At 31.9% G+C, this 24,208-nt stretch overlaps 1 protein-coding gene across 1 annotated transcript in view; it reads left to right on the top strand.

The window, feature by feature from the left end:
- The window catches only part of LOC108906315 (calbindin-32), a 36,874-nt gene extending 22,794 nt beyond the window's left edge, over positions 1–14,080 (top strand). Inside the window, exons 8-11 of the mRNA XM_023454389.1 lie at positions 10,523–10,568; positions 11,943–11,999; positions 13,474–13,545; positions 13,660–14,080. Of these exons, the coding sequence (XP_023310157.1) occupies positions 10,523–10,568; positions 11,943–11,999; positions 13,474–13,545; positions 13,660–13,812 (328 nt within the window). The 3' untranslated portion in view covers positions 13,813–14,080. The remainder of the gene's footprint in view (positions 1–10,522; positions 10,569–11,942; positions 12,000–13,473; positions 13,546–13,659) is intronic.
- Positions 14,081–24,208: the final 10,128 nt, after the last annotated feature.

Consider the following 24,208-nt stretch of genomic DNA (forward strand, 5'->3'; position numbering starts at 1 on the left):
AGTTCCGGACTCTAAGGACTCCACGATATACTGTAGTATAACAACCCTAGGTTCGACAAAAAATAAGTAAACGTAGTTGTGGCCAAAAATATGTGATCGTCATAAGGAATACCTACGTTGTGTGTATTTATTTTTTATTGACCGGAAGGCGCTGGCTACTAACTTTGTAGAGGGGATGTATGGTTTAATTATATAAAAACAAAAGCAGAGTAAATACACCTAACCTTTATTTACATACAATTCAATTTAAACATGTGACAAATAGAAAGAACAACAAAAACATTAACAACCATTAAACATAGAAGGAGAGTGCCAGGCTCACCTAGAGCTCCTGCGGGGAAAGAGCCTGGCAGTGAAACCCACGATCGGTGCTCTTACCACCCAAATATAAATACAAAAACAACCACTAACCAAAGGAATAAATTAAGATCCTTTGATAATGATAAATAAGTCTTGTCCCATTTAATGTGTCACTACATGTCATCTGTTAACCCCATATTAGTCATACACACTTCCAAGTAAAACTGAAGGGATTTGGTGTTAGTTAGCCGCCAGAGCCGGAAGGTACTGAGGTCCCATAATACGGGAGGCTACTCAGCTAAAGTTGAAATTTCGGAAAATCCTTAACACTGGAGTCCCATACGGGAGGCTATCCAGCTTAATCCAGATTCGTTCCGCACGGGCGAAAAGGTTAGTAACTTCAACAAGGCTCGTATAGACGTGTGACATAAAGTGAACACAAGAAATCAAAGAACAACCTGATCTTGTTTAAAACAAGTTAAACGTGAAATAAAGAAGTCGTTATTGCGCTATCTGGGCGGTCTCGACAAAATACATATTAGAACATGTCATAAATAATGAACAACCTTAAATAATAATTGTAACAATTATATATTAGGAAAATATACGCCCCTAAGCATAAGACAATGAAGGCTAAACATATACAGAATTATTATCATGAGACATCTATATTTTACGTACAACGTCATCACTACAAAAACAAGTTAGCTGTAAAACAAAGGAGTCATTATTGTAAAGTCGGGGCGACCACGACAATGTATATTTTAACATGAAATAGATAATGAGCCATCGTTAATAATAAGTATAACAATTTTACCTTAGAAAAATATATGCCTTTGAGCATAAAGAAATGGGAGCCAAACATACAAAGAATTATTATCATGAAACATCTGCTAACTAATACCGGTTAAACACTTAATTTACCACTACTTCTATATTTTTCACACTACACTGATCATCTTACTACCTATCTATTTTGGTTTCCTTCCAGAATGCCCCACCTATACGTTAGTTTTTGTGCTTTCTTTTACCAACTGCCGGTATTACTTTTTCATTGTTATACAACACCCATGTAGCAGGTGACGTGGAAGTTGATAAGATAAGTACGGTTTTGCACAATACTAATTAAATTTAAATATAAATCTGCGATGTTACTAGAAAGGAGTATAAAAACTGACAAAAACAAACATTTTTTATTGGAATCAACACTGGTACTACTGAATAAAAATTAAGTAAATTAAGTCACTTCAATTTCTTGTTAATTGTAGATGCAAGGAAATTTCAAACAATTTTGCTATTATACACATGAATATAAAATTGTCAATCTATTGATCAATGTATTGGGTAAAACATTGGTAAATGCAAAACAAGTTTTAAAAATTTGTTAGCGTAGAATTCAGTGGCATGTTTTATTTTTTAATTCTTCTAATTAAAATGGAAGGTGTTCTTTGCTTTCCAAAAACATGTAGTGTTTGAAAATATTTTTGTCATATGTTTTAATTTAAAAAAAGGGTTAAAATGCTGACCATGTCTAAAAAATGTACTTCTAAACAATTTTTTGTCTTTTGTTATATGGAGAAGAATAAATTCAGACAGTCGGTGAAATGATATAAATTTCTTCGAAAATTAGATGTTTTTCTTTCTTATAGAACATATCTTCAACCACAAATAACGCATATTTATTTATATGGAAGTGAAACAGCATAAAACATAACGTATAAATATTACTAAAACATGTTATATTGTTTTTAATTTAATTCTTTGAAAATTTTGATTTTGTCTTGTGTATGATGAGCAACATTTTGAAAATGTTGTTTAAATAAATGTGATAAAGTAAAGTAAAAATTTTGTTAATTATGTAGTTTCAATATATTTCACTCAATAAATCAATTAACATATAGTACTCATACATATATATTTTTTAAATTATTTAATTTAAACTAAATTGTTTTGGAAAATTCAGAACACCCTCTTTTTAAGTAGGATATGATCTGTAAGTCGAAAATTGCTACTGTTATTAAAAAGTGCTCCATTGGGTTCTATATTTAAAATTTACAAGTCAACATTTATCTGCAACTAAAACAAAAAAGAGTGGAAAATATCAGGATATCGTTTTAACTTGAACATACTTATATTTCCAAAAATTGCCCGAAAACTTTAATTTGGGGAAAAAAGTGTATTTCTATTCGCATTAGTTACATAAAGCATTGTTTCATAATGGTTTTGGCAACATGTATTCCGTCATTTATGAACCACCAAAGGTTCTTCGAAGCAAGATTTTGCTAGCAGCACTAGCGGTATCAGCAAATCAATTTTTACTCCAAGATTGAAATTAATTTAAATGCGCATTACCTTTTTTTACTTAAAATTATTATTGTAATGTAATCTCCGTTTAAGAAAACTGAGGGAAGCCATTGCACAACAGGCAAAATTACATGAAATTAAATTAATAAAAGGGAAAGAACAATGGTATGTAGCATAATAATAAAACAAAAAGCAGAAGAGGAGTTAGCTCTTCTACAATTGAAGATTTTTTAAAAAAACAAAAACAATTTGTCTTAGTAAAAGTTAAAATTTAAATTAGGAACTTACCTTTTCCACATTGGCAAAACTTTCGTCCACCACAAAATCAATAAACTCCAAAAAATCCAAATTGTCTTCACGATCCATAAATTACACTTAAACTGTGTTTGTAATTTCAAAAAATAACACCAAATTTGTTATGTCAAACTTAACCGAGCACGCCTCAAAGTCAGTCTCTGTCGGACTTGAGTATGAGGCTTTGCCAAGATCGCATGGATACGTGCTCACCAACGAAGTACAGACTATAATAATATGTAACAAACCGTGTGCTTAAATCATGCTCCAGTCTGAATTCGAATAAAGTATCGACTATAATTACGGGCACTAGAAACACACATTAAGCTAAATCACGTTTATTAGATGTCTAAAACTCTCCAAAACCCATCTCTTGAACAACTGATTACATCCAATATTTGTCTAAGCTATCCTATTAAAGTTTAAAATTCGAGATCATTGGGAAAATATTTAGAAAAATTCAACAAATGCAAATTATTTATTGAAAGAGTATTAAACTACTATAATCTTTGGTTATCACTGTATATTTCAGCATTAAGGTGCATTTCAAATATTCAAAACACTGAGAGCTGATAAAAATATGTGTTTCTGGGTGTTTTTGGTTTAAACACGCAACTGGTTTTGATTTACACGCGCAATACTGTTGAGTCTATACGTGTATAAAGACACAATTGCCAACATTTAGTTGATCATATCGCAGAATGCTATTGGTCCCACAACGCGGATGCGTCTCGTCCTGGGTCAGTCCCGGCTGTTGAGACCTACTACACTCCCTTCTGAGCATCATCAACGGGTTGTAGACCCGTATGATGGGTCGGAAGGGATCGTAGTGTCCGAGGTCTCTCTTCACTTCCGGTGCCAGTGCATTGGACGTCTGTTCGGGAGCTGGAGAGTTCCCTGGCATCTCATTCCTTTCCCTCTTGATGTACGGCACTGCAGCCATCATCGAGGGAAAGTGAGATCTCCGATCCTCCGCCATCGTTCTGAGTTCAAGCTCAGGTGGAAATTCCACGATCTATTTGTTGGAATGTGTTTGCGATCTATACGACCGTGGGATCATTTCACTAAGTTTGGTTTCCAATTTAGGACACTTGGAAACGTGGGTTTAGTCGAGTTTTTGTCTCACGCTGTATGCACTTGGTTCAGGTCTGATACCCTAGTGTCTGAAAATCACTGTCTTTGGTTTACTATGATTTATTCACAGTGTACGGACTCCTTTGAGTGCCGGTACTGAAGCTTGGTTCAGCGTGGAGCTGAGAGCGTTAGAGGTCGAGGTTTGGGTATTTTTGCTGAGAAATAGTAACTCGAGAGTAAGTAAATATATATCGTTTATTTGTGTGCTGCTTGACACCGAGAGATCCAAAATGATTGAAGTGTTTGGAGAACGCAGCCTGTTTCTAACAACATTTTTAGCATATAAAAATCTATAATATTGACAGAGACAGGCACAGGCTGCGATCTCCAAACACTTCAATCATTCTGGATCTCTCTGTAGATCAGAGGGAAGCTTTGGCATAGGAGGTGGCCATTGTCCGATGACGTGGTCATCGTCCAATGACGCGGGGGTGGCTACGGCTGCTCGATGTCGTCCTGGTGGCTTGACGGTAGAAATTTGCGATTCTCGTCTAGTCTAGATTTGGATGATGCGGCGGTCATCTGGGTGTCGCCAGGCATTGTGTTGAAAGGCTTTGGCATGGTAGAAGATCGTTCATAGTGTCTGGGAAGTGTCGAGCAGAATTTCGAAATGAATTTTGGAAAGTTCGTCCAACATTCTTTTACGGCTAGCAGAGCTGCTTAGGAATGTTGTTGTAGTCTGCTTTAGATACATTCGTATGAGAAATATGGATTTCGAGCGTTTCGATAGCTTACTTCGAGACATCGGTGAATTTTATAACATAAGCCGATATGTTACACTCCGTATACTTACTTTGTAGAAAGCTGACCCATATGAGTAACTAAATAAGAGGGTTTATTTCCTAGTCTTTCATTGGAAGCATCACTTGCTCCAGACGCAACTGGCGCCATCTTATACCTGGCCTGTGAACAAATAGCAGCTGCAAAACAAAACAGAAACTGCAATCACCGTGCTAGCCGTATTTGATTTGAGAATGTAGTTCAAAAACTATGCAATAGATGTCGCTTTATTACGGTACACTTGGCGGCAAATTTAAATATACCATAATATTCAGAGTGCAACTTATATATGGAATAAAATTCATAATCATTGACTACATAGTTTTGTAAAAAAATATCAGTTCTAATTGACCAGATTTTTTTTTACAAAATTATGTAGTCAATGATTTATGAATTTCATTTCATGTAAGTTATACACAATAATGGTATAAAAGATTGACTTTTTTAGTAGGTATATCCATTAAGAGGCTATTATTGGTTTCATTTTTTAAGCAATGACTAAAAAATGCATAAGCAGTTGTTTTTTAAATGCATGTACTTAAATTTATTCTGTTATAATCCAACCAGATTTAACAGGAAGAATGTTTTTAATTTTATTATTATCAACTGATTGAAACTGCCAAGAATTAAATTTTTTAACATATTAGTCCAAAATTTCATATGTGGTGAGTTTTTAGTAATGCAAGATTTTAAAGAACTATTTTTATTCAATTGAATTATCAGTGAATTTAAACTGTCGAAAAGATCGTTAATATCGTTAACAAATTCTGCTGTATGAATAGCCTCAGCAGATATACCGGTACTGGGATTACTGACCATTGACTCAATCTCATGAGCTACTGTTGCACTTGTTTGTGATGCAATTTTAACTTTCATTTTAATGTTACTACGACTGAGATTAAAATGATGGTCATGTAACTTTCGTAAACCCTGGAAGCGTTTCGATTTGTTTATTTTGTAACATTGAACTATATGATTAAATTTAACTGTTTTATTCTGTGAATATTGTATGTTATATTTATATAAAGCATTTCTTGTATTCTTCAGTAAATGAGGAACATCAAAAATAGGAATAATTTCTTGACCATTAACATTGAAAGTAGATTTATTTGGTGACTTTGTCTGATGGCTGATCTATTAGTGGAGCCCTGATCGCAAACTGTACAAATTACTGTCAATCCACAAGATTGTAAAGCTGAAATTATTTCAACCAATAAAACTTTTAAATCACGTGTTTTTACCACATCCTTAGTAAAATAATATGCAATAGGTTGCTTCCAGTGCTTACTAATACCTTGCACCAAAAACACTAAAGCGTGATTTGCTACCACATTTTGTCTACCCAGGGATCCAAGATCTACATATCCGATTACTTGGTCTTTAGAAATATCATAACTTAAATTAGCAGACAATGCTATTTCATCGAATACTAAACAACAAACCCGATCTCTTGAATTCATTTTCTTTGCACGTTCTGATAATAATTTACATAAAAGTTTTTTATTGATTCCTACTTCTAAAGGTATTTGGCCTAAATATTTTCTTATGGAAGATTTAGAAGGTAGTACAAAAAATTTTTGTAAACATCGATAGCACCTAGGACCTCGTTTATAAATAGCTAAAGCAAGTGCTTTATTTTCTGAGTTATGTATAGGACGTTTCTTTTTGCAGTTAGTAATTTGTGATTCAATAAATTTTACTCCAATAGGATAGAGACGTTGAGATAAATCTGTGAATAACCTTGAATAAGTGATATTACAAACACTGGACAAATTATTTCTACCCTTTAATAATTTTGTTTTTCATTTTAAAATCTGATTTTTTTGTTTACGGTCTAAATAATAAAACTTTTTATTTTTATCTGAAAGATGAGACACTCTTTTTACATTGAGAGATTTTAAAAGCGTTTTTTGTTGTCTACTATTCGACTTACAAGTGAAGTTTTGACAAAATGAAGTATTATGTGAAGTACTTACACAACCAGTATTTGAATCTACTTTATAAGGCATGGAGTCGTCAACAATAATAGTCCTAGTACTTGCAGTGGTATTTAGAGATGGCAATTTGGAATAAGTGTATTTTGGTTTTTTAAATGGTGGTAAATGGTCTGAAAAATCATCTAACATTGATGTTTGGCATTTATTAATTTCGGCATTTTCTAATGTTTCACTAACAAACTGTTTAACTGACTCTAGAGTAGTTTTCAAGTAAATGTTACTATTAAGATAATCTAAATGTGATGATATATTATTTAATTCACAAAATATTGTTGGCACTGCATTTTTGTTGAGCTGAGGCTATTCTTCCTACTATTTCTAAAACATTTTAATTCAAAGTGATCTTCGCAAAAATAACATTTTTCGTTGATGAAGTTAAAATCTGGTTTACATAATTTGCGAACTGATTCTATCCAAACCATTTCCCTGTCTGCAGTAACTCTGAAAAAGCTTTTATTTCTGTAAGAAGTATCTGTGGTATATAAATAATATGTGTTCTTGCAGTTTGGTGCACAACAGTGATGTGATTTTCTATTAAAAAGTAAAACAAGCAAAAGCAGTAAGACAATTCAGATGAACGATTCAACAATTATAATTATCTTCTTGCGTTACATTAAATGTTAGTCTAAAACAGAAAACAATTATTATCAAAAGCACTAGCGCGGTAACTTACGAGTTAGTTAGTTATAATACAACATAGAGAAGAAATAACCTCAAACCTAATCCACAGAACACATCCCCTTTGTGACCTAATCTTCAATACACGTATTCTTTCGTATTCAGTGATTAAAATCAGTAAAGAACCAATCATGATTAAGAATTTTAAAAATGCTGTATTATGATTGGCTAGTTACCGATTGCAATCAGTTTGTTCAGCTTCCGCACGAAAGAATACATGTAATATCATCAAATTTTTAATTTTTCCAGCGAATTCTATAGGTTCTAATATCAATATTACTTTTCTGTTCAAGTTATTATTACAGTTTTCGATACATAAATAGTGCTAACGATGGCAGTGTTTTCCGATTGTGAGGTGGCGCTCGTACTTTCATGATTCTGCTCTTCCTATCCTTTTCACGGGTCTTATTTATTTAGTCATATGCCTAGACCTAAAAATTATATGATTATTATCTCTGCTTGTATAATTTTCGCTTTAAATTCATGAGTTGGAATCCTGACAATGTTAATTGAGGCACATGTCTGTAATCAAACAAAGCTGTAAATGGCAGAGATTATGTTCAGCATGGACAGTTAATACTTCCTGGGGAATGAAGCGGTTATAGAGCTTTTACGCCATTACTATGTAAATAAGCAGTTTTGCAGTTAATCTCGACTGGAGATTTGATGCTCTGCAGAATGCGCTACGTTCAGCATAATGTCTTTTGCAATTAGTTTGCAGCTTATTCGGTATAGGTTTCGACTGACTTTTAGTAAAAGTTATTGTTAATACTAAAAGACAGAAACATTCAACATAATTGGTTTTCAAAACTAGATTGCCATAGCACCATAGTATAGTAATGGGTTATGCGAATGCATAAATAGTAACTTATAACTATTAAGTAAACGTAAATACTGAATATGTCCTATACTTAAAAGCGGTGATCCTGGGAATTTGATGAATTATCGTCCTATTGCAATTTTGTCCAACTTCGCAAAGGTTTTCGAGATGTCTCTATATACTCTAATCTTTAGTATTGTCAAGGGTTATATTTCACCAAACCAACATGGATTTGTTCCGAGACGATCTACGGTAACCAATTTAGCTCAATTTACTCAGTATACAGCATATCATATGGATAACAAGGGACAAGTTGATGTGGTGTATACAGACTTCTCGAAGGCCTTTGACAAAGTTAATTATGGCATACTTCTTAATAAGTTAAGTTTATTTGGTTTAAACGATAATCTGATTCTTCTCATTAAATCCTATCTTTCTCAACGTGAACTATATGTTTCATACAACGGATTTAAATCTGAAAATTTTATAGCGACATCTGGAGTACCCCAAGGGTCAAATTTAGGACCACTTCTTTTTATTTTATTTATTAATGATTTATCTCTGTCTTTAAAATCGAATCATCTATTTTTTGCCGACGATTTGAAGTTGTTTCTCAGTGTATCTAATTTGGAAGATTGTTTAATACTGCAAGAGCAGGTAGATCTTGTAAGTAGATGGTGTGAGAATAATCAATTACCTATTAACATAGATAAGTGTAAGATCTGCTCGTTTACATCCAAAAAAGAACCATTAGTATTTGGCTACACCCTTGAAAATGCGTTACTAGCACGTTGCGATAATGTTAAGGATTTAGGTGTAATATATGATAATAGACTGTCCTTCACTGATCATATCAATACAATTATAAATGCAGCTAATAGAGCTTTGAGTTTTATAGTCAGAAATTCAAGTTCTTTTAATGACGTTACTGCATTGAAGTGCCTGTTTTACTCATTAGTTCGTTCTAAATTAGAATACTGCAGCCTTATATGGTACCCTTACTACCAGATACATACTAACAAGCTTGAAAAAGTTCAACGTCGTTTTCTTAAATTTTTAAGCTTTCGAATTGATGGTTATTATCCAAATAGAGGATATGAACATAAGCTGCTGTTAGATCGATTCGAAATGCAGTCTTTGCAGAATAGAAGAATACTCAATAGTTTATCTTTCCTATTTAAACTTTTTCATGCCAGAGTTGACTCAGCATATCTACTGGGNCTGAAAATAGCAGTTAATTTACGTATCGGATCGTTAACGTGAAAATATAAACATTAGACTGTTGACTGTTCCTGTTATACGTTTTTTAAGCTTTTGAAGAAGAAACTACATGGAATTTTAAAAATTATATCTGCTTTTATAATAAAGGAATGGTAATTCTAAGATTGTTTAAGCTTATTAACTAAAAATTATTGCCTACCTAATAAAAAAATTATTATTGTCCTCGATAATCTATTAATGACTAATAAAATCTTTACTCTCTTTCCTTATAAGACTGTATGTACACAAATTGGAGCCGTTCCTGAACAATCGGGCGCGAGGCCTGTTAAAATATCGCCCAGCGTGTTATTAAACAACACACCTTGAAGCGTTGGCCGCTAGAGCTAGAGCAGCACTTGCCAGGGTACCGTTTCGTGACTCACGCTGGGCGATATTTTTTGTACAAAATCCCGTCCTTAAGTAAAAGTAAATACTCAAATTCATTATATACTTAACTTTTACTAGTGCTTGGGAGTAAAGCTTGGAAAATTATCAGTAGATGTACTAGAGTCTAACCAAATTCACTTTTTACATTTCTTATGTGTAAGACAGGAACAACTATAACTAAAAAGGATGTCATTTAATTTAATCTCAACATAATACCTGCTGAAAAGTAAAAATATTGTACCAACTGCGACAAATTAACCAGGAGAGCAAAAGGTATAGGTACTGCATATTTGTTGTAATATGAGTTTATATTAGAATAAATAATAATAATAATAATGTATATCATATCACAACCAACTCAACCAGTCAGGGAAAACCACCATGGATATTTAAATTAAATGATAAACTAAGAACCTTGCTATTAAAAAAAATCGAATTTAGTTATCTTGAGAAAACCATTTATTTTGTTTCAAAGTATCACAATTTGGTTTAAAATACAATCCATGCAAAAAAGAGCGCTACTTCTAACCCCGATTTCATCCCTTCTCTCAATTCTGAAAATTTTCAGGTTGCTACCAGTGAAAGAAAACTTCCTCTGTAGGCAGGTCTTCAAGGTGAGTGAGGTACAGATCAAATTTTCTTACATGGTGTCGACACAGATATATGTAAACCGACACTGTGCAAAGATAACTCTAGCATAGGTTTTAGATCGACACTTTATATCAAAACAATAACTAAACACTTTTACTTACTATATAGCAGAAACAAGTAGTATCTCTTTCGTATTCCTATTTTTAAATATTTTACAGCTATTTTTCTCTTTTGCACCTTGTACTTATGCACATTAGTTGAATCAATTAGTTAAATAATTCCAAATTTAAAACTATTACAACAGCTAGTGCTATAATAAAATCAAAGATAAATTAATTATTTAAATCAAGTAAATGTTACTGCACGGCTTTACTTGTCTGTCTTTGTGGCTGTACAGGAGGGGATTGAAGTAAGTATGACCAAAATATTACTTAACCTTAAGGGTACGTGCACACAATACGAGAAGAAAATCTAGCTAGGAAATACGATGCGATTTTAATAAATTGTGCAAATTATAATCGAATGTCTCAGTTGTCCCAAGTGTAACTTCCTAAATTTAATTTTTTTTATTTCTGGCTTGATTCCACCGAGTGTACACGTATGCCAAGGTACAGTCAGGTTCACAAGCGATTATTTTGAATATATATTTCAAATCTGGCTAAAAATTTGGAAGGAATTATCCGACGGATTTCCCACAATTAAAATTAAATCGAAACAAAACAAACAATTGATTTTTTTGACTCGATCTTATATGAACACTACAACACAAATTTATATCAAATTTCCTACAATATAATACATTTCCAGTATCCTATAGACTGATTAGGTAGCTGTTTTTAGAGATAGTCACTTGTTTATCCGACCTGTACACCCATGGTGTCTCAATGAGAACGACACACATTATTTTTAGAAGCTTATAGAAAATCGCTAAAAATCTGTTAGAAAAATATTACATTAATCTACTTAAGTAGCCATAATATCGATTTTATGTTAAAAGTTATTAGTAACAAACTTTTCCTAAAATATATTTTTCATTTTCAGATAATACTTAAAAATTCATTCAAATACATCTATTTTTCATTCATACAAAGATTAATCACGATGTGGAGACATTTCTTATACCTATAATTGATAATTGATAAAAAATACTGTTGAGTATATATAAGTTTTCTTTCCAAGTTTTGACATCGTGAAGATCATCATCTAAAAATAAAAACAGATTTTTAGCCACCTGCGACCAAATAGTGTTAGCCCTGCACAGCATGTCTCCTTCAGCAAATTTTACCTTCTTCATAGTCATATTTCTTCTCCTTGAAAACATCACATGAAACATACATTGAACCAGTGTTAGATTATACTTAAAAACTCACTAATGATAATCTCCTTCTTTTGTTTAGGGTGCTACAAAACTGACGAAGGATGATATAGAGAGAGTATTTGCATTATACGATAGGGTAAGTAACCTACATGATTGTGAGTACTAGTCATCTTATTCGACCAACCCAACAAGTGAAGTAGCGAAAAATGTTATGGAGTATGGTTTTGTAGAATACCACCTTTGAAAAAGAATTAGTATCACTATCTTCTAAAATACTTTAAACATAGTGGTGCACTAGTAAAGCAAACTATTATTTATTGTTAAAATCCCCTGGAAGTAAACATCGCGAAATATTTGCCATGATATCTAATTTCTGGTTCTTGAATGTTGATTTTAATAAATGTGTTTGAACAAATAAATAGAATGTCTTAGTCCTACAAAAAGTTCTGTTTTTAAACTAAACTGACTAAAAACATCTCTACCCGCTATATTTTTTTCTAAAATGTAATGGTATTCCATATTAGCCTTTTAACCTATGTATTATGTCTTTGCATAACGTTGTTTTGTCAGTTAATGGTTTAATATGTTCTGGTATTTTTATTTATTCTTTTTAAATTTTACATTAAGAACGTTTTATGGTTTTACAGATAAAAATGTATTATTTTATATACATTCAAATAACTTTCAAAACAATATCTTTGCTAGTTTGCGCAGTTACACGCAAATAATATTTTTTTAGTAACTGACTTACAGTTGAGCTGTTAGATATTTATGTCATCAAGCATAATCGTATTAATTAAGATTTCAAACGAGTTCAAATTAATAGTTGTATCCATTTGTATAATGAAAACATGTTTTGTGATTTTTTGCATCATAACAACAGTTTAAAATCCACCAAAAATAAACAAACTTAACCTCGATTTACTGAAACAACAATAGAACTCACAGAAAATCCATCTGTGATAACAAAGAACATTGGAAACGATGCTAGTCAAATGTATGTATATTTTAAGCCCACAACAAACGACTATATGTCTGTCTCTTTCTCATTCACCAGGGACAATTAATAAGCTTTGTCGAAACTGGTATCCATCGCACAACACACGAAGGCGATTGCTTGTATTTTTCTATCATTAATTAATGTACGTTGATCAATAATTGAACATTTTATGTTATATTGGTGTTTGTTGATGATGCGAATGTAAAGATCCAACGGCTCAACTGAACCACATTAATACAATCTAAAAAGTTTTGGAACCGCTGACTGACGACCGATAACTTTGCTCTATTATCTATGTACAAGCATAGTGGAACGTTCAGGTTTCTGACACACAATCAGAAGGATAGGAGAGGTTAGAGATACGAGTATTATAACGTCTATGGGATTTAAACAAGGGCTTTAGCAGCTGTTCGTCCATTGTGGTACAATGATGTACCGGCAAAGTTGCCCTCTAGCCTCTATCTATAGGTATATGAATCTGAAATCTCGATTATGTTTGTATGTATCTTAACTAACAGCTCTTACTTATCAGCGTTTCCATAAGTTAGCACGATAAGCATTATTTAATAGTTACTGTATTAATGACATTCATGAAAATTTTGTTTTGTAGGACAACAATGGAACGATAGAAAATGAAGAATTAAGAGGATTCCTCAAAGATCTCTTAGAATTAGTCAAAAAAGTAAGTTTCGACAAATGTACACAGTATTTGTTAGAACATAAATTTTTCAGTAATTTAAATAAATAAAATGTATATTTACTTTCTTTTTCTGCAATTTTCTGAATTATCTTTCAGGATTACGATGCCCAAGACCTCCTAGACTTCGAAGAAACCATCCTAAGAGGAGTAGACTACAACCAAGATGGCAAAATTAACAAAAAGGAACTAACAATGATTCTCCTAGCCATCGCCAAACATAATCAAGAAGAAGACTCATCATCAGCATAAATTTACCTTTATCTAATTGTACTTTAAGATAAGTTTGAAGTTGCCAATCTATCAAATAACATAGTGAAATTTTCAAGAGATGTGTTAGACTAGATTTAATGTTTAGAATCTACATGTGACACCAATGATGACGAATAATTTTATAGTTGTCCATTTTAACGATATATATTGTTGTCCCTTTACCATTGCAAACGGCGTTACATTTGAATAAAAATTGTCATATGAGCTCTGGGTTCAAATTCAATCACAAACAGGAATTTAAAAATTTAATCAGTATCATAACTGAAATAATTATGAGCTTAAATAATTTTTTCATTGAAAGAATTGCAAAAATAAAATACTAGTCATTTAGATTTTTTTCATCGCTGTGATTCAAACAATCCTGAAATATTTTTTATCAAAATCTAATAAGTATGTTCCTCAAAACCAATTAATTTAATTTAATCTCAACATAAACGAGTTTGTTATACATCATCTTCCTAAAATACAGTGTGTTACAAATATGTAGGTCTAGCCATTAACCACGTTATTAAATGAAAATAATTGGTCTAGCCACATACCATTTTTTTGGCGCCTCTTCCAAATACAAAGCGTAAAAATCAAAATTTGAAAAGAAATTTTCATTGGTAATACCTTTGTATTTTAATATATTCAATTGAAATTTTGTACAGATTTGTATCGAAGCACAAACGAAGGAAAAGGGATCAAAGCAACTATTCGTCCCAGCAATTTCTTCGAGCGCATGCATATAGTTTAAATAATTTGTTCGTCATTGCCTTAAATTTTTTTACTCTTTTAAAATTTTAATTTAAAACTTGCTTTTTAAATAATTGGATATGCGATGTGAGTATTTATATTTGTTGCCCTTAAAAAAAATCCGTACTTTGAAATATGTTTTGAAGAGTTTTCGTTAAACTTTTACTTAATTTACTTAATCTAATTAGTCTAAATTTAAAAAATTAGATTGATTTAAAATTGAGTTTTAAGTTAGTGGCCTTCCAGCATTGGAACTTTAAAGCAGGAGTGTGCATTTGTTTTCTATTAATGAAAAAAAAGACCGAAATATGCTGCAAAATTAATATTTTTAGTCTTCAATTCCTTTCTCATAATGTTTAAAAATTTTAATTAAAGAGATAAATTGACAACCAAAACTGGACATATCAGAATCGATACAGCTTAAGAATATTTTTAGTAAGTCCACCTTTTAAGAGAAATGAGAAATCAAAAATCCACAAATGAGTCGATGAAAATAATAAACTACTTTTTTATAATTTACTGATTTTATATTTGAACAAATTGTAATGTTATTTATTAAGGAAACAATTTCTTTTCTAATGTTTGTTATTTTTCATCTTTCCTGAAGATGGCATAATAGCCGAAACTAGTTGAAAAGAAAATTAAAAAACATTTATACTGAACTAAAAAGAACTATATTTTTCCCGTTTATTCCTACTATTCACTATTATAATGAATTTTCGTCAAGAAGGATATAATAGGGATTACATTCCATTTTTCTCCGTTTGTGCTTCGATTTTTTTTCTTAAAATTGTACAAAAAATTTACCGAAATATACTATAAATCTGTGCAATATTTCGATTGAATGTCTTAAAAATATCACTTATTAGTGTAGTAGTAAATAAAAACAAGTATAAGGAAAGTTCCATTATTTTCATCTAAAGATTCTGTGTTTAACGGCCTGACCTACTTTTTATAACACTCTGTATACCAGTGCCTATTTCTATGTTCTTGCTGTATTTGGTACACACGTATTTCTAAATACTATTTGAATATTCTTCTTCTTAATGGTACGATTGTACTTTTAAAATTCTCTTGAACAATACCAATCACAAGTCAAAATTAGAAATTCCTTAGAACATGTTAAGAGAATTAGCAGTCATCTTAAATTATCAAAAATGCATGTGCTTAGAAAATATAGCTATCTTCTAATCTATATAATTACTCGCTTTAACGATATTAATAAATTAGCAGTATGAACAAATTGTAAGCTTTTCACTGGACACTAATATTCCTGCAATACAAACACTCTTTGCACCTTCTTTTGTATTCAGTGTTATGAAATTGACGAAACTACGTCCAAACTTACTTCAACGTGATTTCAATGCTAGAAAGTTGATTATTTATATTTACTTCCATGTCATTTACTATTAACTTATCACAATTTCTTTACATAATTTTGCAGAGAAGATTCCGCTCAGCAAAATATGTAAAAAAGTTCATATGAACATGGGTCCGCAAGTGCTTCGTTTTCGAGATACATGGTGTTATTTTTTTTAATTGAGTTTTTAAAAGAAACTAGCCGATTTGAATGAATTTTTTACAGTGTATTAAAACAATTACCTATCATACATCAACTGGACCAATTAGATTTGATTCAGAATTTTTAGGGACGTACCCAGCGAGCAAAGCATTTTTTTGTAAAAGAGAATATTACCCGATAGTTTTTCGGTTTTATGTAATATTCACTAAATTTTTAGTGGAATTATCTGAATATTACATAAAAAAACGACGTGCTCGCTGGGTACGCCCCTGAAAATACTGGATCAAGTCTAATTGGTCCAGTTGATGTATGATAATTATTTTAATAAACCGTCAAAATTTCATTGAAATCGGCTAGTGTTTTTTTAAACTCAATTTAAAAAATTAACACCCTGTATCTCGGAAACGAAGCACTTGCGGGCCCATGCTCATATAAACTTTTTTACATATTTTGCTGATCGGAATCTCCCCTAGGCTTTTGTCACTTCAACTCTGAAACACTCGGTACATTTTCGCTTAGTTAGCAGATGTTTGTTGCTAACAGATGTTGCTATGTTAAATGCTTTTTAGGGACTTTTGATTTCTGACTTCTGAAACACTTTAATCGTCAGAAGTTTTCTTATTTTTTTTGTTTAACTTGATCAATAATTCAATTCAAGTGAAACCATTAATCAAGGTTTAAATAACAGTTTCAATGCACAGCCTTAGTGGAAAAAACAACGTAGTCAGTTTCATCACCACTGACGATGTAAAAAATTTAGCATAGTCTTATCTTTCTTTCCAACTCTTTAATGAAAGCAGGTTACCTTACAATGAATAGTCCCTACTAAATATACTCTTATATACTATAGCGTATATCATACCCTGTATCTGTAAGTAGCTGTTCCTACTATTAGATAAATATGTATAGTCTAGGATAAAAATGTATGGGCTGGAATATTTCTAAATGCCAAGATAAGGACAGTGAGTTATGTGAATGAAAGTAATACTCAATAATCAATTCAATTTTTTTATTTTTTCCCTCCTTAAATTCTGCGACTACATATGTGATAAGCAATGTAACCAATATCTTTTGGGTTGAGCAGCCTATGTGTATTACAACTTCTCATTGTCTCTATCTTAGCACGACCCATCTATATCTCTCAAACGAAAAATCTATCTATGCAAATGGGTAAACTAATTTTTGAATCATAGCAATGATAATTTGGTACCACAATATCGAAGTCTTAAGACGTAGTCTAATGACATTTAGAACACCAAAATCTAAGACTTTAGGTTAACAACCCTAGTAATAATCGCTTCAATACATCTCAATACGCACGCACACGTTTAGCACCCCTTACGGATGTTTTCATAACTTTGTAAAATAAATTTATTAACCCTAACTATATGCTCGTTGCATGTTACTTACTGTAATTAAGGAATATATTTGTACTAACAATATATCGTTGTTGCCCATAAATAGAATATTAATAAAGGAATCAGGAAAGTGAACAAATATTTAAAAGAATGTTTAATATCTCTGAGAGGTGCTTTTATTTTAAAAAGGTACAAAAACAGGTTGTCACGCAAATTAAAAACAGTATACATTTTTCGTCAATTTTGTCTGTCAGGAAATATGTTGGTATGTTAATGTAATATGTTTTGTAAGGCCTAAAGAAATGTATAAATACTTCAGTGCTGCTCCTAAGAAATAAACTATCTAAAAGAACTAAAGAATGTCCTAAAAGTAACGCAAGAACTGAATTATGCAATTTTCATTCTGAAGAGTTGGCAGCATTGTGCAGAGTCATAAGTTGTAAACACATTGCGGTTAGATAAAATGGAGCGCTATACGACGGATGAACTAGTGAAGATCCTGAAAATTTTTTACAAGTACGGAGAGTATGTAGCTGAGCCTGTGCCCAAATTTGAAATTTTCCGTAGAAGGAACGCCCCGAATGAATATCTGCATTTTCATCATTTTGTTAAAATCCGCTACATTGTAGGTATACTGAGGTTACGGGTATTTTCGCTACATTGTCACTCACCGTAACAGTATTTTTGGCTGAGCGGCCAGTACGAGACCAGACTGTTATTTTATTGTCTGCAACCGAACCTGTTTGTTCTTTGACAACTGATCTTTTTACAGTTGTTTCATTCGAGCCGTTCCTTCTACCGAAAATTCCACGTAATTTGCGCATAGTCTCAGCTACACACTCTTAGTTCTTGTAATAAATTTTCACAATCTTAACTCGCTCATCCAACGTATAGCGCTCCATTTTATCTAACCGCAAAGTGTTTACTACAACATGCGACCTTGCACAATACTTCCACCTCTTCGTAATGAAAATGGCACACAATTCAAGTCCTGCGTTACTTTTGAGACACCCTTAATATCTCCAATAACAATGAGTATATTAGTCATTAAAATACTATCAAGACTATCACAATTATTTAACGAAATTGCAATTGTTGTGAAATTAGTCGTTTTTTAAATATCGCCTAAGCAAAACATTACGGTATCTATAATAATTCGTCCACTTTACATATTTGTGTCCTTTAACGTGCATTATTGTATGTGAACTTTGTGAAGAAATATTTCACTAAAAATATTCTCTCCTTACCTTCAGAAAAGTGATTATTTAACATCACAGAAAAATCTATTGAAATAACATTATGCGAGTAACGCGCATTTGCATAATTTAAAATTTTTGAAGCATTTTTTAATGCTACATAAAATTCAGTTGTACGTAGAAAACCAAACTTATTTCAATATGTTTTTCTGGATATAGTTTAGCTGAAAACTAAAAATTTTCGTAATTATTTATAAGTATATATTTTTGTACTATTATCGTAGTTCATTTAGTTTATGTAACGATTCTTGTGAATTGCCTTAGTCTGTTATTATATAAGTATAAACCTCAAGGTAGAGTTTGAAACATAGTTAAAATGTATAAAACTGAATACTTGCGCATAACACCTGCATATTGCATTACAAATAAAAAATAATGGAAAACGGCTCATAGCAATATGATTAGATTTTATAAAAAATACCCTTAATTTAAAAATAATTTGATAATTGAGAAAAGCTCTGTCAAGTAAATATTCAGTTTTATGCATTTCTTCCAACCAACCCTCTTCAAGTTCTTTAATGATTTTGTTTCATTCACATTCGCTTTTCTTGACATCGACACAATAGTAATTAAAATATTTTTAAGTCATCAAGTCCCTGTTTCAATGGTATTATTATGAAAAATATATACAGGGTCATCATTGATTAACTTGTGAAAGCTTGTGGTTATATAAACAATTTTACGATCACCCAGTATATACACTTTAAACTTACCTAAAAATAAGAGGCCAAAATTTAAATGTGAGGATATAAGGCAATACTATTGTAAAAAAGGTGGATAATAATTAAATAAAAATTATATTATACTTCCTTAATATTTTGCAATAGTATTGAGTCTTCTACTGGGTTTATTCATGTTTGTAATTTTTGAAATTTAAACTGGATTTTAATGCACTGTTCTGTATATTGCAATAAAAGGAATATTAAATGTTCGTTAAGGTACCTACATTTTGTTTCATTTGAGAAATAATTAAATAATTAAAAACCCAATATTATTTTTCATCCAATTTATTTTTCTCAATGTGTCAAAAATACTGTTATCCCACAATACGACGAAAGCTAAGCCATAAGTGAAATACTTTTGCGAAGGGAGTATGATTTTACTTAAAGTTCACAAAGTTTCATAACAGTAAACATCGACTGATATCAATGTCTCGCTTCTTTGTTGGCAGGTATGGAAAAAATTACTATATACTTTACTTATTTACTTATTTATTAAAAATAAATAATAATTATAAGCAACTGAATCATTGAAATTTTTTGTAAAATCTAATATAAATCACATAAATTCACGAACTTAATAAAAAAGGAAAAAAATATGCAGAATGATTTTAAACCAACATAACTAACCATAATTTTTAAATTCTTATATTTTTGTAATATACATATTTGCAAGACAGACTGTTACAAAATTCGAATGTGGCAATTAAAAAGAAGTAGTAATATCTCTATGGATATACGAAGGTGGTCTGAAAAGTTTCCGACCTAACAAAGATACAAGACATTTTTTCTGAATTTTTTTTTATTTTTCAACATAGTCTCCTTGTAACTCTACACATTTCTCCCAGCAATGCTCCCATCTCTGTAACCCGTCCAAATAGTACCTACTCGGCGTTTTTCTGTGCAAAATAATTGTTCACGAAGGTGATTGCCGCTTCATTTGACGAAAATCTCTGTCCTCCAAACGCAATTTTTAGATGAGGGAACAAAAAGAAGTCGCTTGGGGCTAGATCTGGTGAGTAAGGCGGATGGTCAAGCAGTTCAAACTGTAATTCGTGGATTTTCGCTGAGGTGTGAGACGGTGTGTTGTCTTGGTGAAACAGGATTTTCTTTTTCTGCAAATGTGGTCGTTTTTCCGCAAGTTCTGCCTTCATCTTGTCAAGTAATGATGCGTAGTATGCTCCCGTAAAGGTTTTTCCTTTTTGAAGATAATCGATTAAAATAACTCCATGACTATCCCAAAAAACAGTCGCCATCACTTTCCCAGCCGAAAAAACAGTTTTTATTTTTTTTGGAGCCGGTTCCCCCTTTGCAGTCCACTGTTTAGACTGTATTTTTGTTTCGGGCGTATAATGGTGTATCCAAGTTTCATCTACAGTAATTAATCGGCGCCAAATCTCGGATTTATTACGCTTAAACTGCGCCAACAGAGCGTTTGAAATGTTCATTCGAACACGTTTTTGGTCCAACGCCAACGTGAGCAAACGCGGCACCCAACGCGCGGACAGCTTTCTCATGTTTAAATGTTGATTTAATATGTGACAAACACGTTCTTTTGACATGTTCATAACCTCTGCTATCTCTCTCACTTTAATTCGGCAGTCGTCTAGCACCATTTGGTGAACTTTGGCGATGTTTTCGTCGGTAGTTACAGTTTTTGGACGTCCCGAACGTTCATCGTCTCCCAAGCTCTTACGGCCACGTTTAAATTCAGCTGCCCAAAATTTCACTGTGGTAAATGATGGTGCAGAGTCCCCATACACAGAATCCAACTCATCTTTGATTTGCGTAGGCGTATTGCCTTTCAGAAACAAATATTTAATGACAGCTCGATAATCGATTTTGTCCATTTCCATAAAACACTCACATCAACTCACTCAAACGACTGTTACATAACAACTGCGCGCCCAAAATGGCTGAAACTTTGCTGAGTAACTGTCAACAGATGAACAACGAAATTCACTAGCTTTTATTTACGAGTGCTGCCATCTTCATGTTGAGGTCGGAAACTTTTCAGACCACCCTCGTAGAGTACAATATTATTTGTTATACTTATAATATTAATAATACAAAATATGAAAGTGAGAGTAGACCGAAGCTTTTTTATAATAATAAAGAACAAGTTTCAAGAGTGAAACTTATATGACTTTATAGATGAAACATCTCGAGTGACTTCAGGTATTTAAAATAAATACCTCATCTGAATTCTAATGCTAACATTAGATTAGAATGTTCATAATTAGCCTTACTGTTTGTTTGGGAAGATTTTTTAATATTCATTATTACTTAATTTGTAGCACCAAAAAGATAAATGGGATTGTATATAGATTACATATAACTTCTCATATATCTACCGATCATAACGGCAATATTGAACAGCAAGAGAATTTTTAAATCAGTCGATTAATTATAAAAAGTTCAGTTTTTCATCATTTCATCTTAAAGGTTTTGTTAGTTTTCCTCAACTAAAACTTAATAATAGTAATAATAATTTTATTGATATACATAAAAAATTTCTGAGATAACACAGGTGTACTGAAGTTGAGATAGCGAATATTGCATCTGAGAAGAATAAAACAGATTATTAACAACAGATATTCAAAAGATTAAAAAAATACACTTGGCAAGGCTGAAATTATTTTTAGTTGAATTTATCAGAATATTTTAATTTCTGCTTAATTCAAAATGATTTTCATTTAGTAAATCAAAATAAATGTGTTACGGGCTTATTTTTTGGTTTTCTCTTTTCTTCTCTCATTAATTGAATTCAGAGATTTATCATTAGCTGATGAATTAAAAAAAAAGAATTGGAATATTTCAACTACGGCTGTTGCTAACATTAGGTTAAATTTTTAATTAATTAAAGGCTTATTCGCGTAAATATACGAAAAATATTAAAACAATAGGTTTTATTGATTTCGAATTAAACGCGGTTTACCTTCAATCGGTCTTTTCTTGAGACTCTTTTTTGCTAAACCTTTCCGTGGCCGATTCGTGTTAGCGCTTGGGCGAGGAGAACGTCGTTTTAAGTATTCTGCAGCGTGTGCTCTATGCACGATAAAATTATCACAAATTATGTGTGGATTTAGCTGCTTCTTTGGGCACATTTTGATGAGATTTATAAATTCTGGTAGTTCCAGTATCAACCTGGTGGTTGGATTTCTGCCCATTAGACTTAAGACGTAAAACACGTACATTTTTTTCCACGAGGCCGCCCTACAACCAAGGTAAGGTTTTGCCTTATTTTCTTCAACGCTATATTTCTACAGCACCTACTTAGACGCATTTATCTTTTTAGGCTTTTTTTGTGACTGTGTATCCAGCATTTTGTCTCCAGAATTCTTATAATCCTTTGATTTCAATTTGACCAATATAAATACCTGCCAACGTGGATTCCGTTTGAGAGGGAGACTTGCCCTAGTCACTGACTAGCTTCCGATAGTTTTTTCTGGTTTCGAGGGCCTACCACTTGGTGTAATATTTCTTCCCCGTGGCTGATTCGATAGATACTCTGGTAAAGGCTACAACAGGCTCCTGCATGGTCCTTATCTGCTGCGACCATCAATGCAACCTGCCGCTAGTGCTGCACAAACCAGATAAGCCTAATTTTAAGTTTGCATGCCGCTTCGTAGTATTACCTTTGTATAAGTATTTACTTATACAATGGTATTACTAAAATAGAAGGAAAGTAAGTTTTTGTAGAAAAGCGATGCCTATGGCAGTTTATCAAAGATTCTTATTAAAACATAAAAACACATTCCTTTCACTTTAGTAATAAGAAAAGCATTTAATTTTTGAATTTAAATATTTATCTTTGCAACACAATTCACTTAGTATTACTAAAATAGAAGGAAAGTAAGTTTTTGTAGAAAAGTGATGTCTATGGCAGTTTATCAATGATTCTTACTAAAACATAAAAAAACACATTCCTTGCACTTTAGTAATAAAAAAGGCATTTAATTTTTGAATTTAAATATTTATCTTTGCAACACAATTCACTTAGTATTACATTGTCTGTGGTATTACTAAAATAGAAGGAATGTAAGTTTTTGTAGAAAAGTGATGTCTATGGCAGTTTATCAATAATTCTTACTAAAACATAAAAAACACATTCCTTGCAATTTAGTAATAAAAAAGGCATTTAATTTTTAAATTCAAATATTTATCTTTGCAGTACAATTCACTTAGTATTACTAAAATAGGAGGAAAGTAATTTTTTGTAGAAATGCAATGTCTATGACAGTTTATTAATGATCCTTATTAAACATAAAAAACAGCACATTACATTCACTTTAGTAATAAAAAAGGCATTTAATTTTTGAATTCAGATATTTATGTATGCAGTATAATTCACTTAGTATTACTAAAATAGAAAGAAATTAAGTTTTTGTGGAAAACCGATGTCTATGCCAATAATCGATGATTCTTAAAAAATCATAGCTGCAATCAAGTAGGCTTAGGCTTGCGATGTCAAAATCGTCTTCGCTATACGTCACGTTGACAGTCATTTTATCTAGCTTCTAATTGTTTACAATTATATCATGGCAGTGTACAACAAAAAAACTAATTTAAAACTTTATAGTATATGTAATTCTTGCACCAAAACATTCGTATGTCTCATAAAAGTTTAAAGTATTTGCCATATTTACTGAAAAAAACTGGAATCAATCCGCATCAAGAAAACCTTTTCGCAGCTATTCAAAAGATTTTGGAAGAAGATATCCTATCTTTTTTACGTAAAACCAGGGCTCAGCAGAACAAAATTTCATCAAATTATTACATATA

This window comes from Anoplophora glabripennis, unplaced genomic scaffold (assembly GCF_000390285.2).
Source record: "Anoplophora glabripennis isolate ALB-LARVAE unplaced genomic scaffold, Agla_2.0 scaffold284, whole genome shotgun sequence".
Lineage (NCBI taxonomy): Eukaryota > Metazoa > Arthropoda > Insecta > Coleoptera > Cerambycidae > Anoplophora > Anoplophora glabripennis.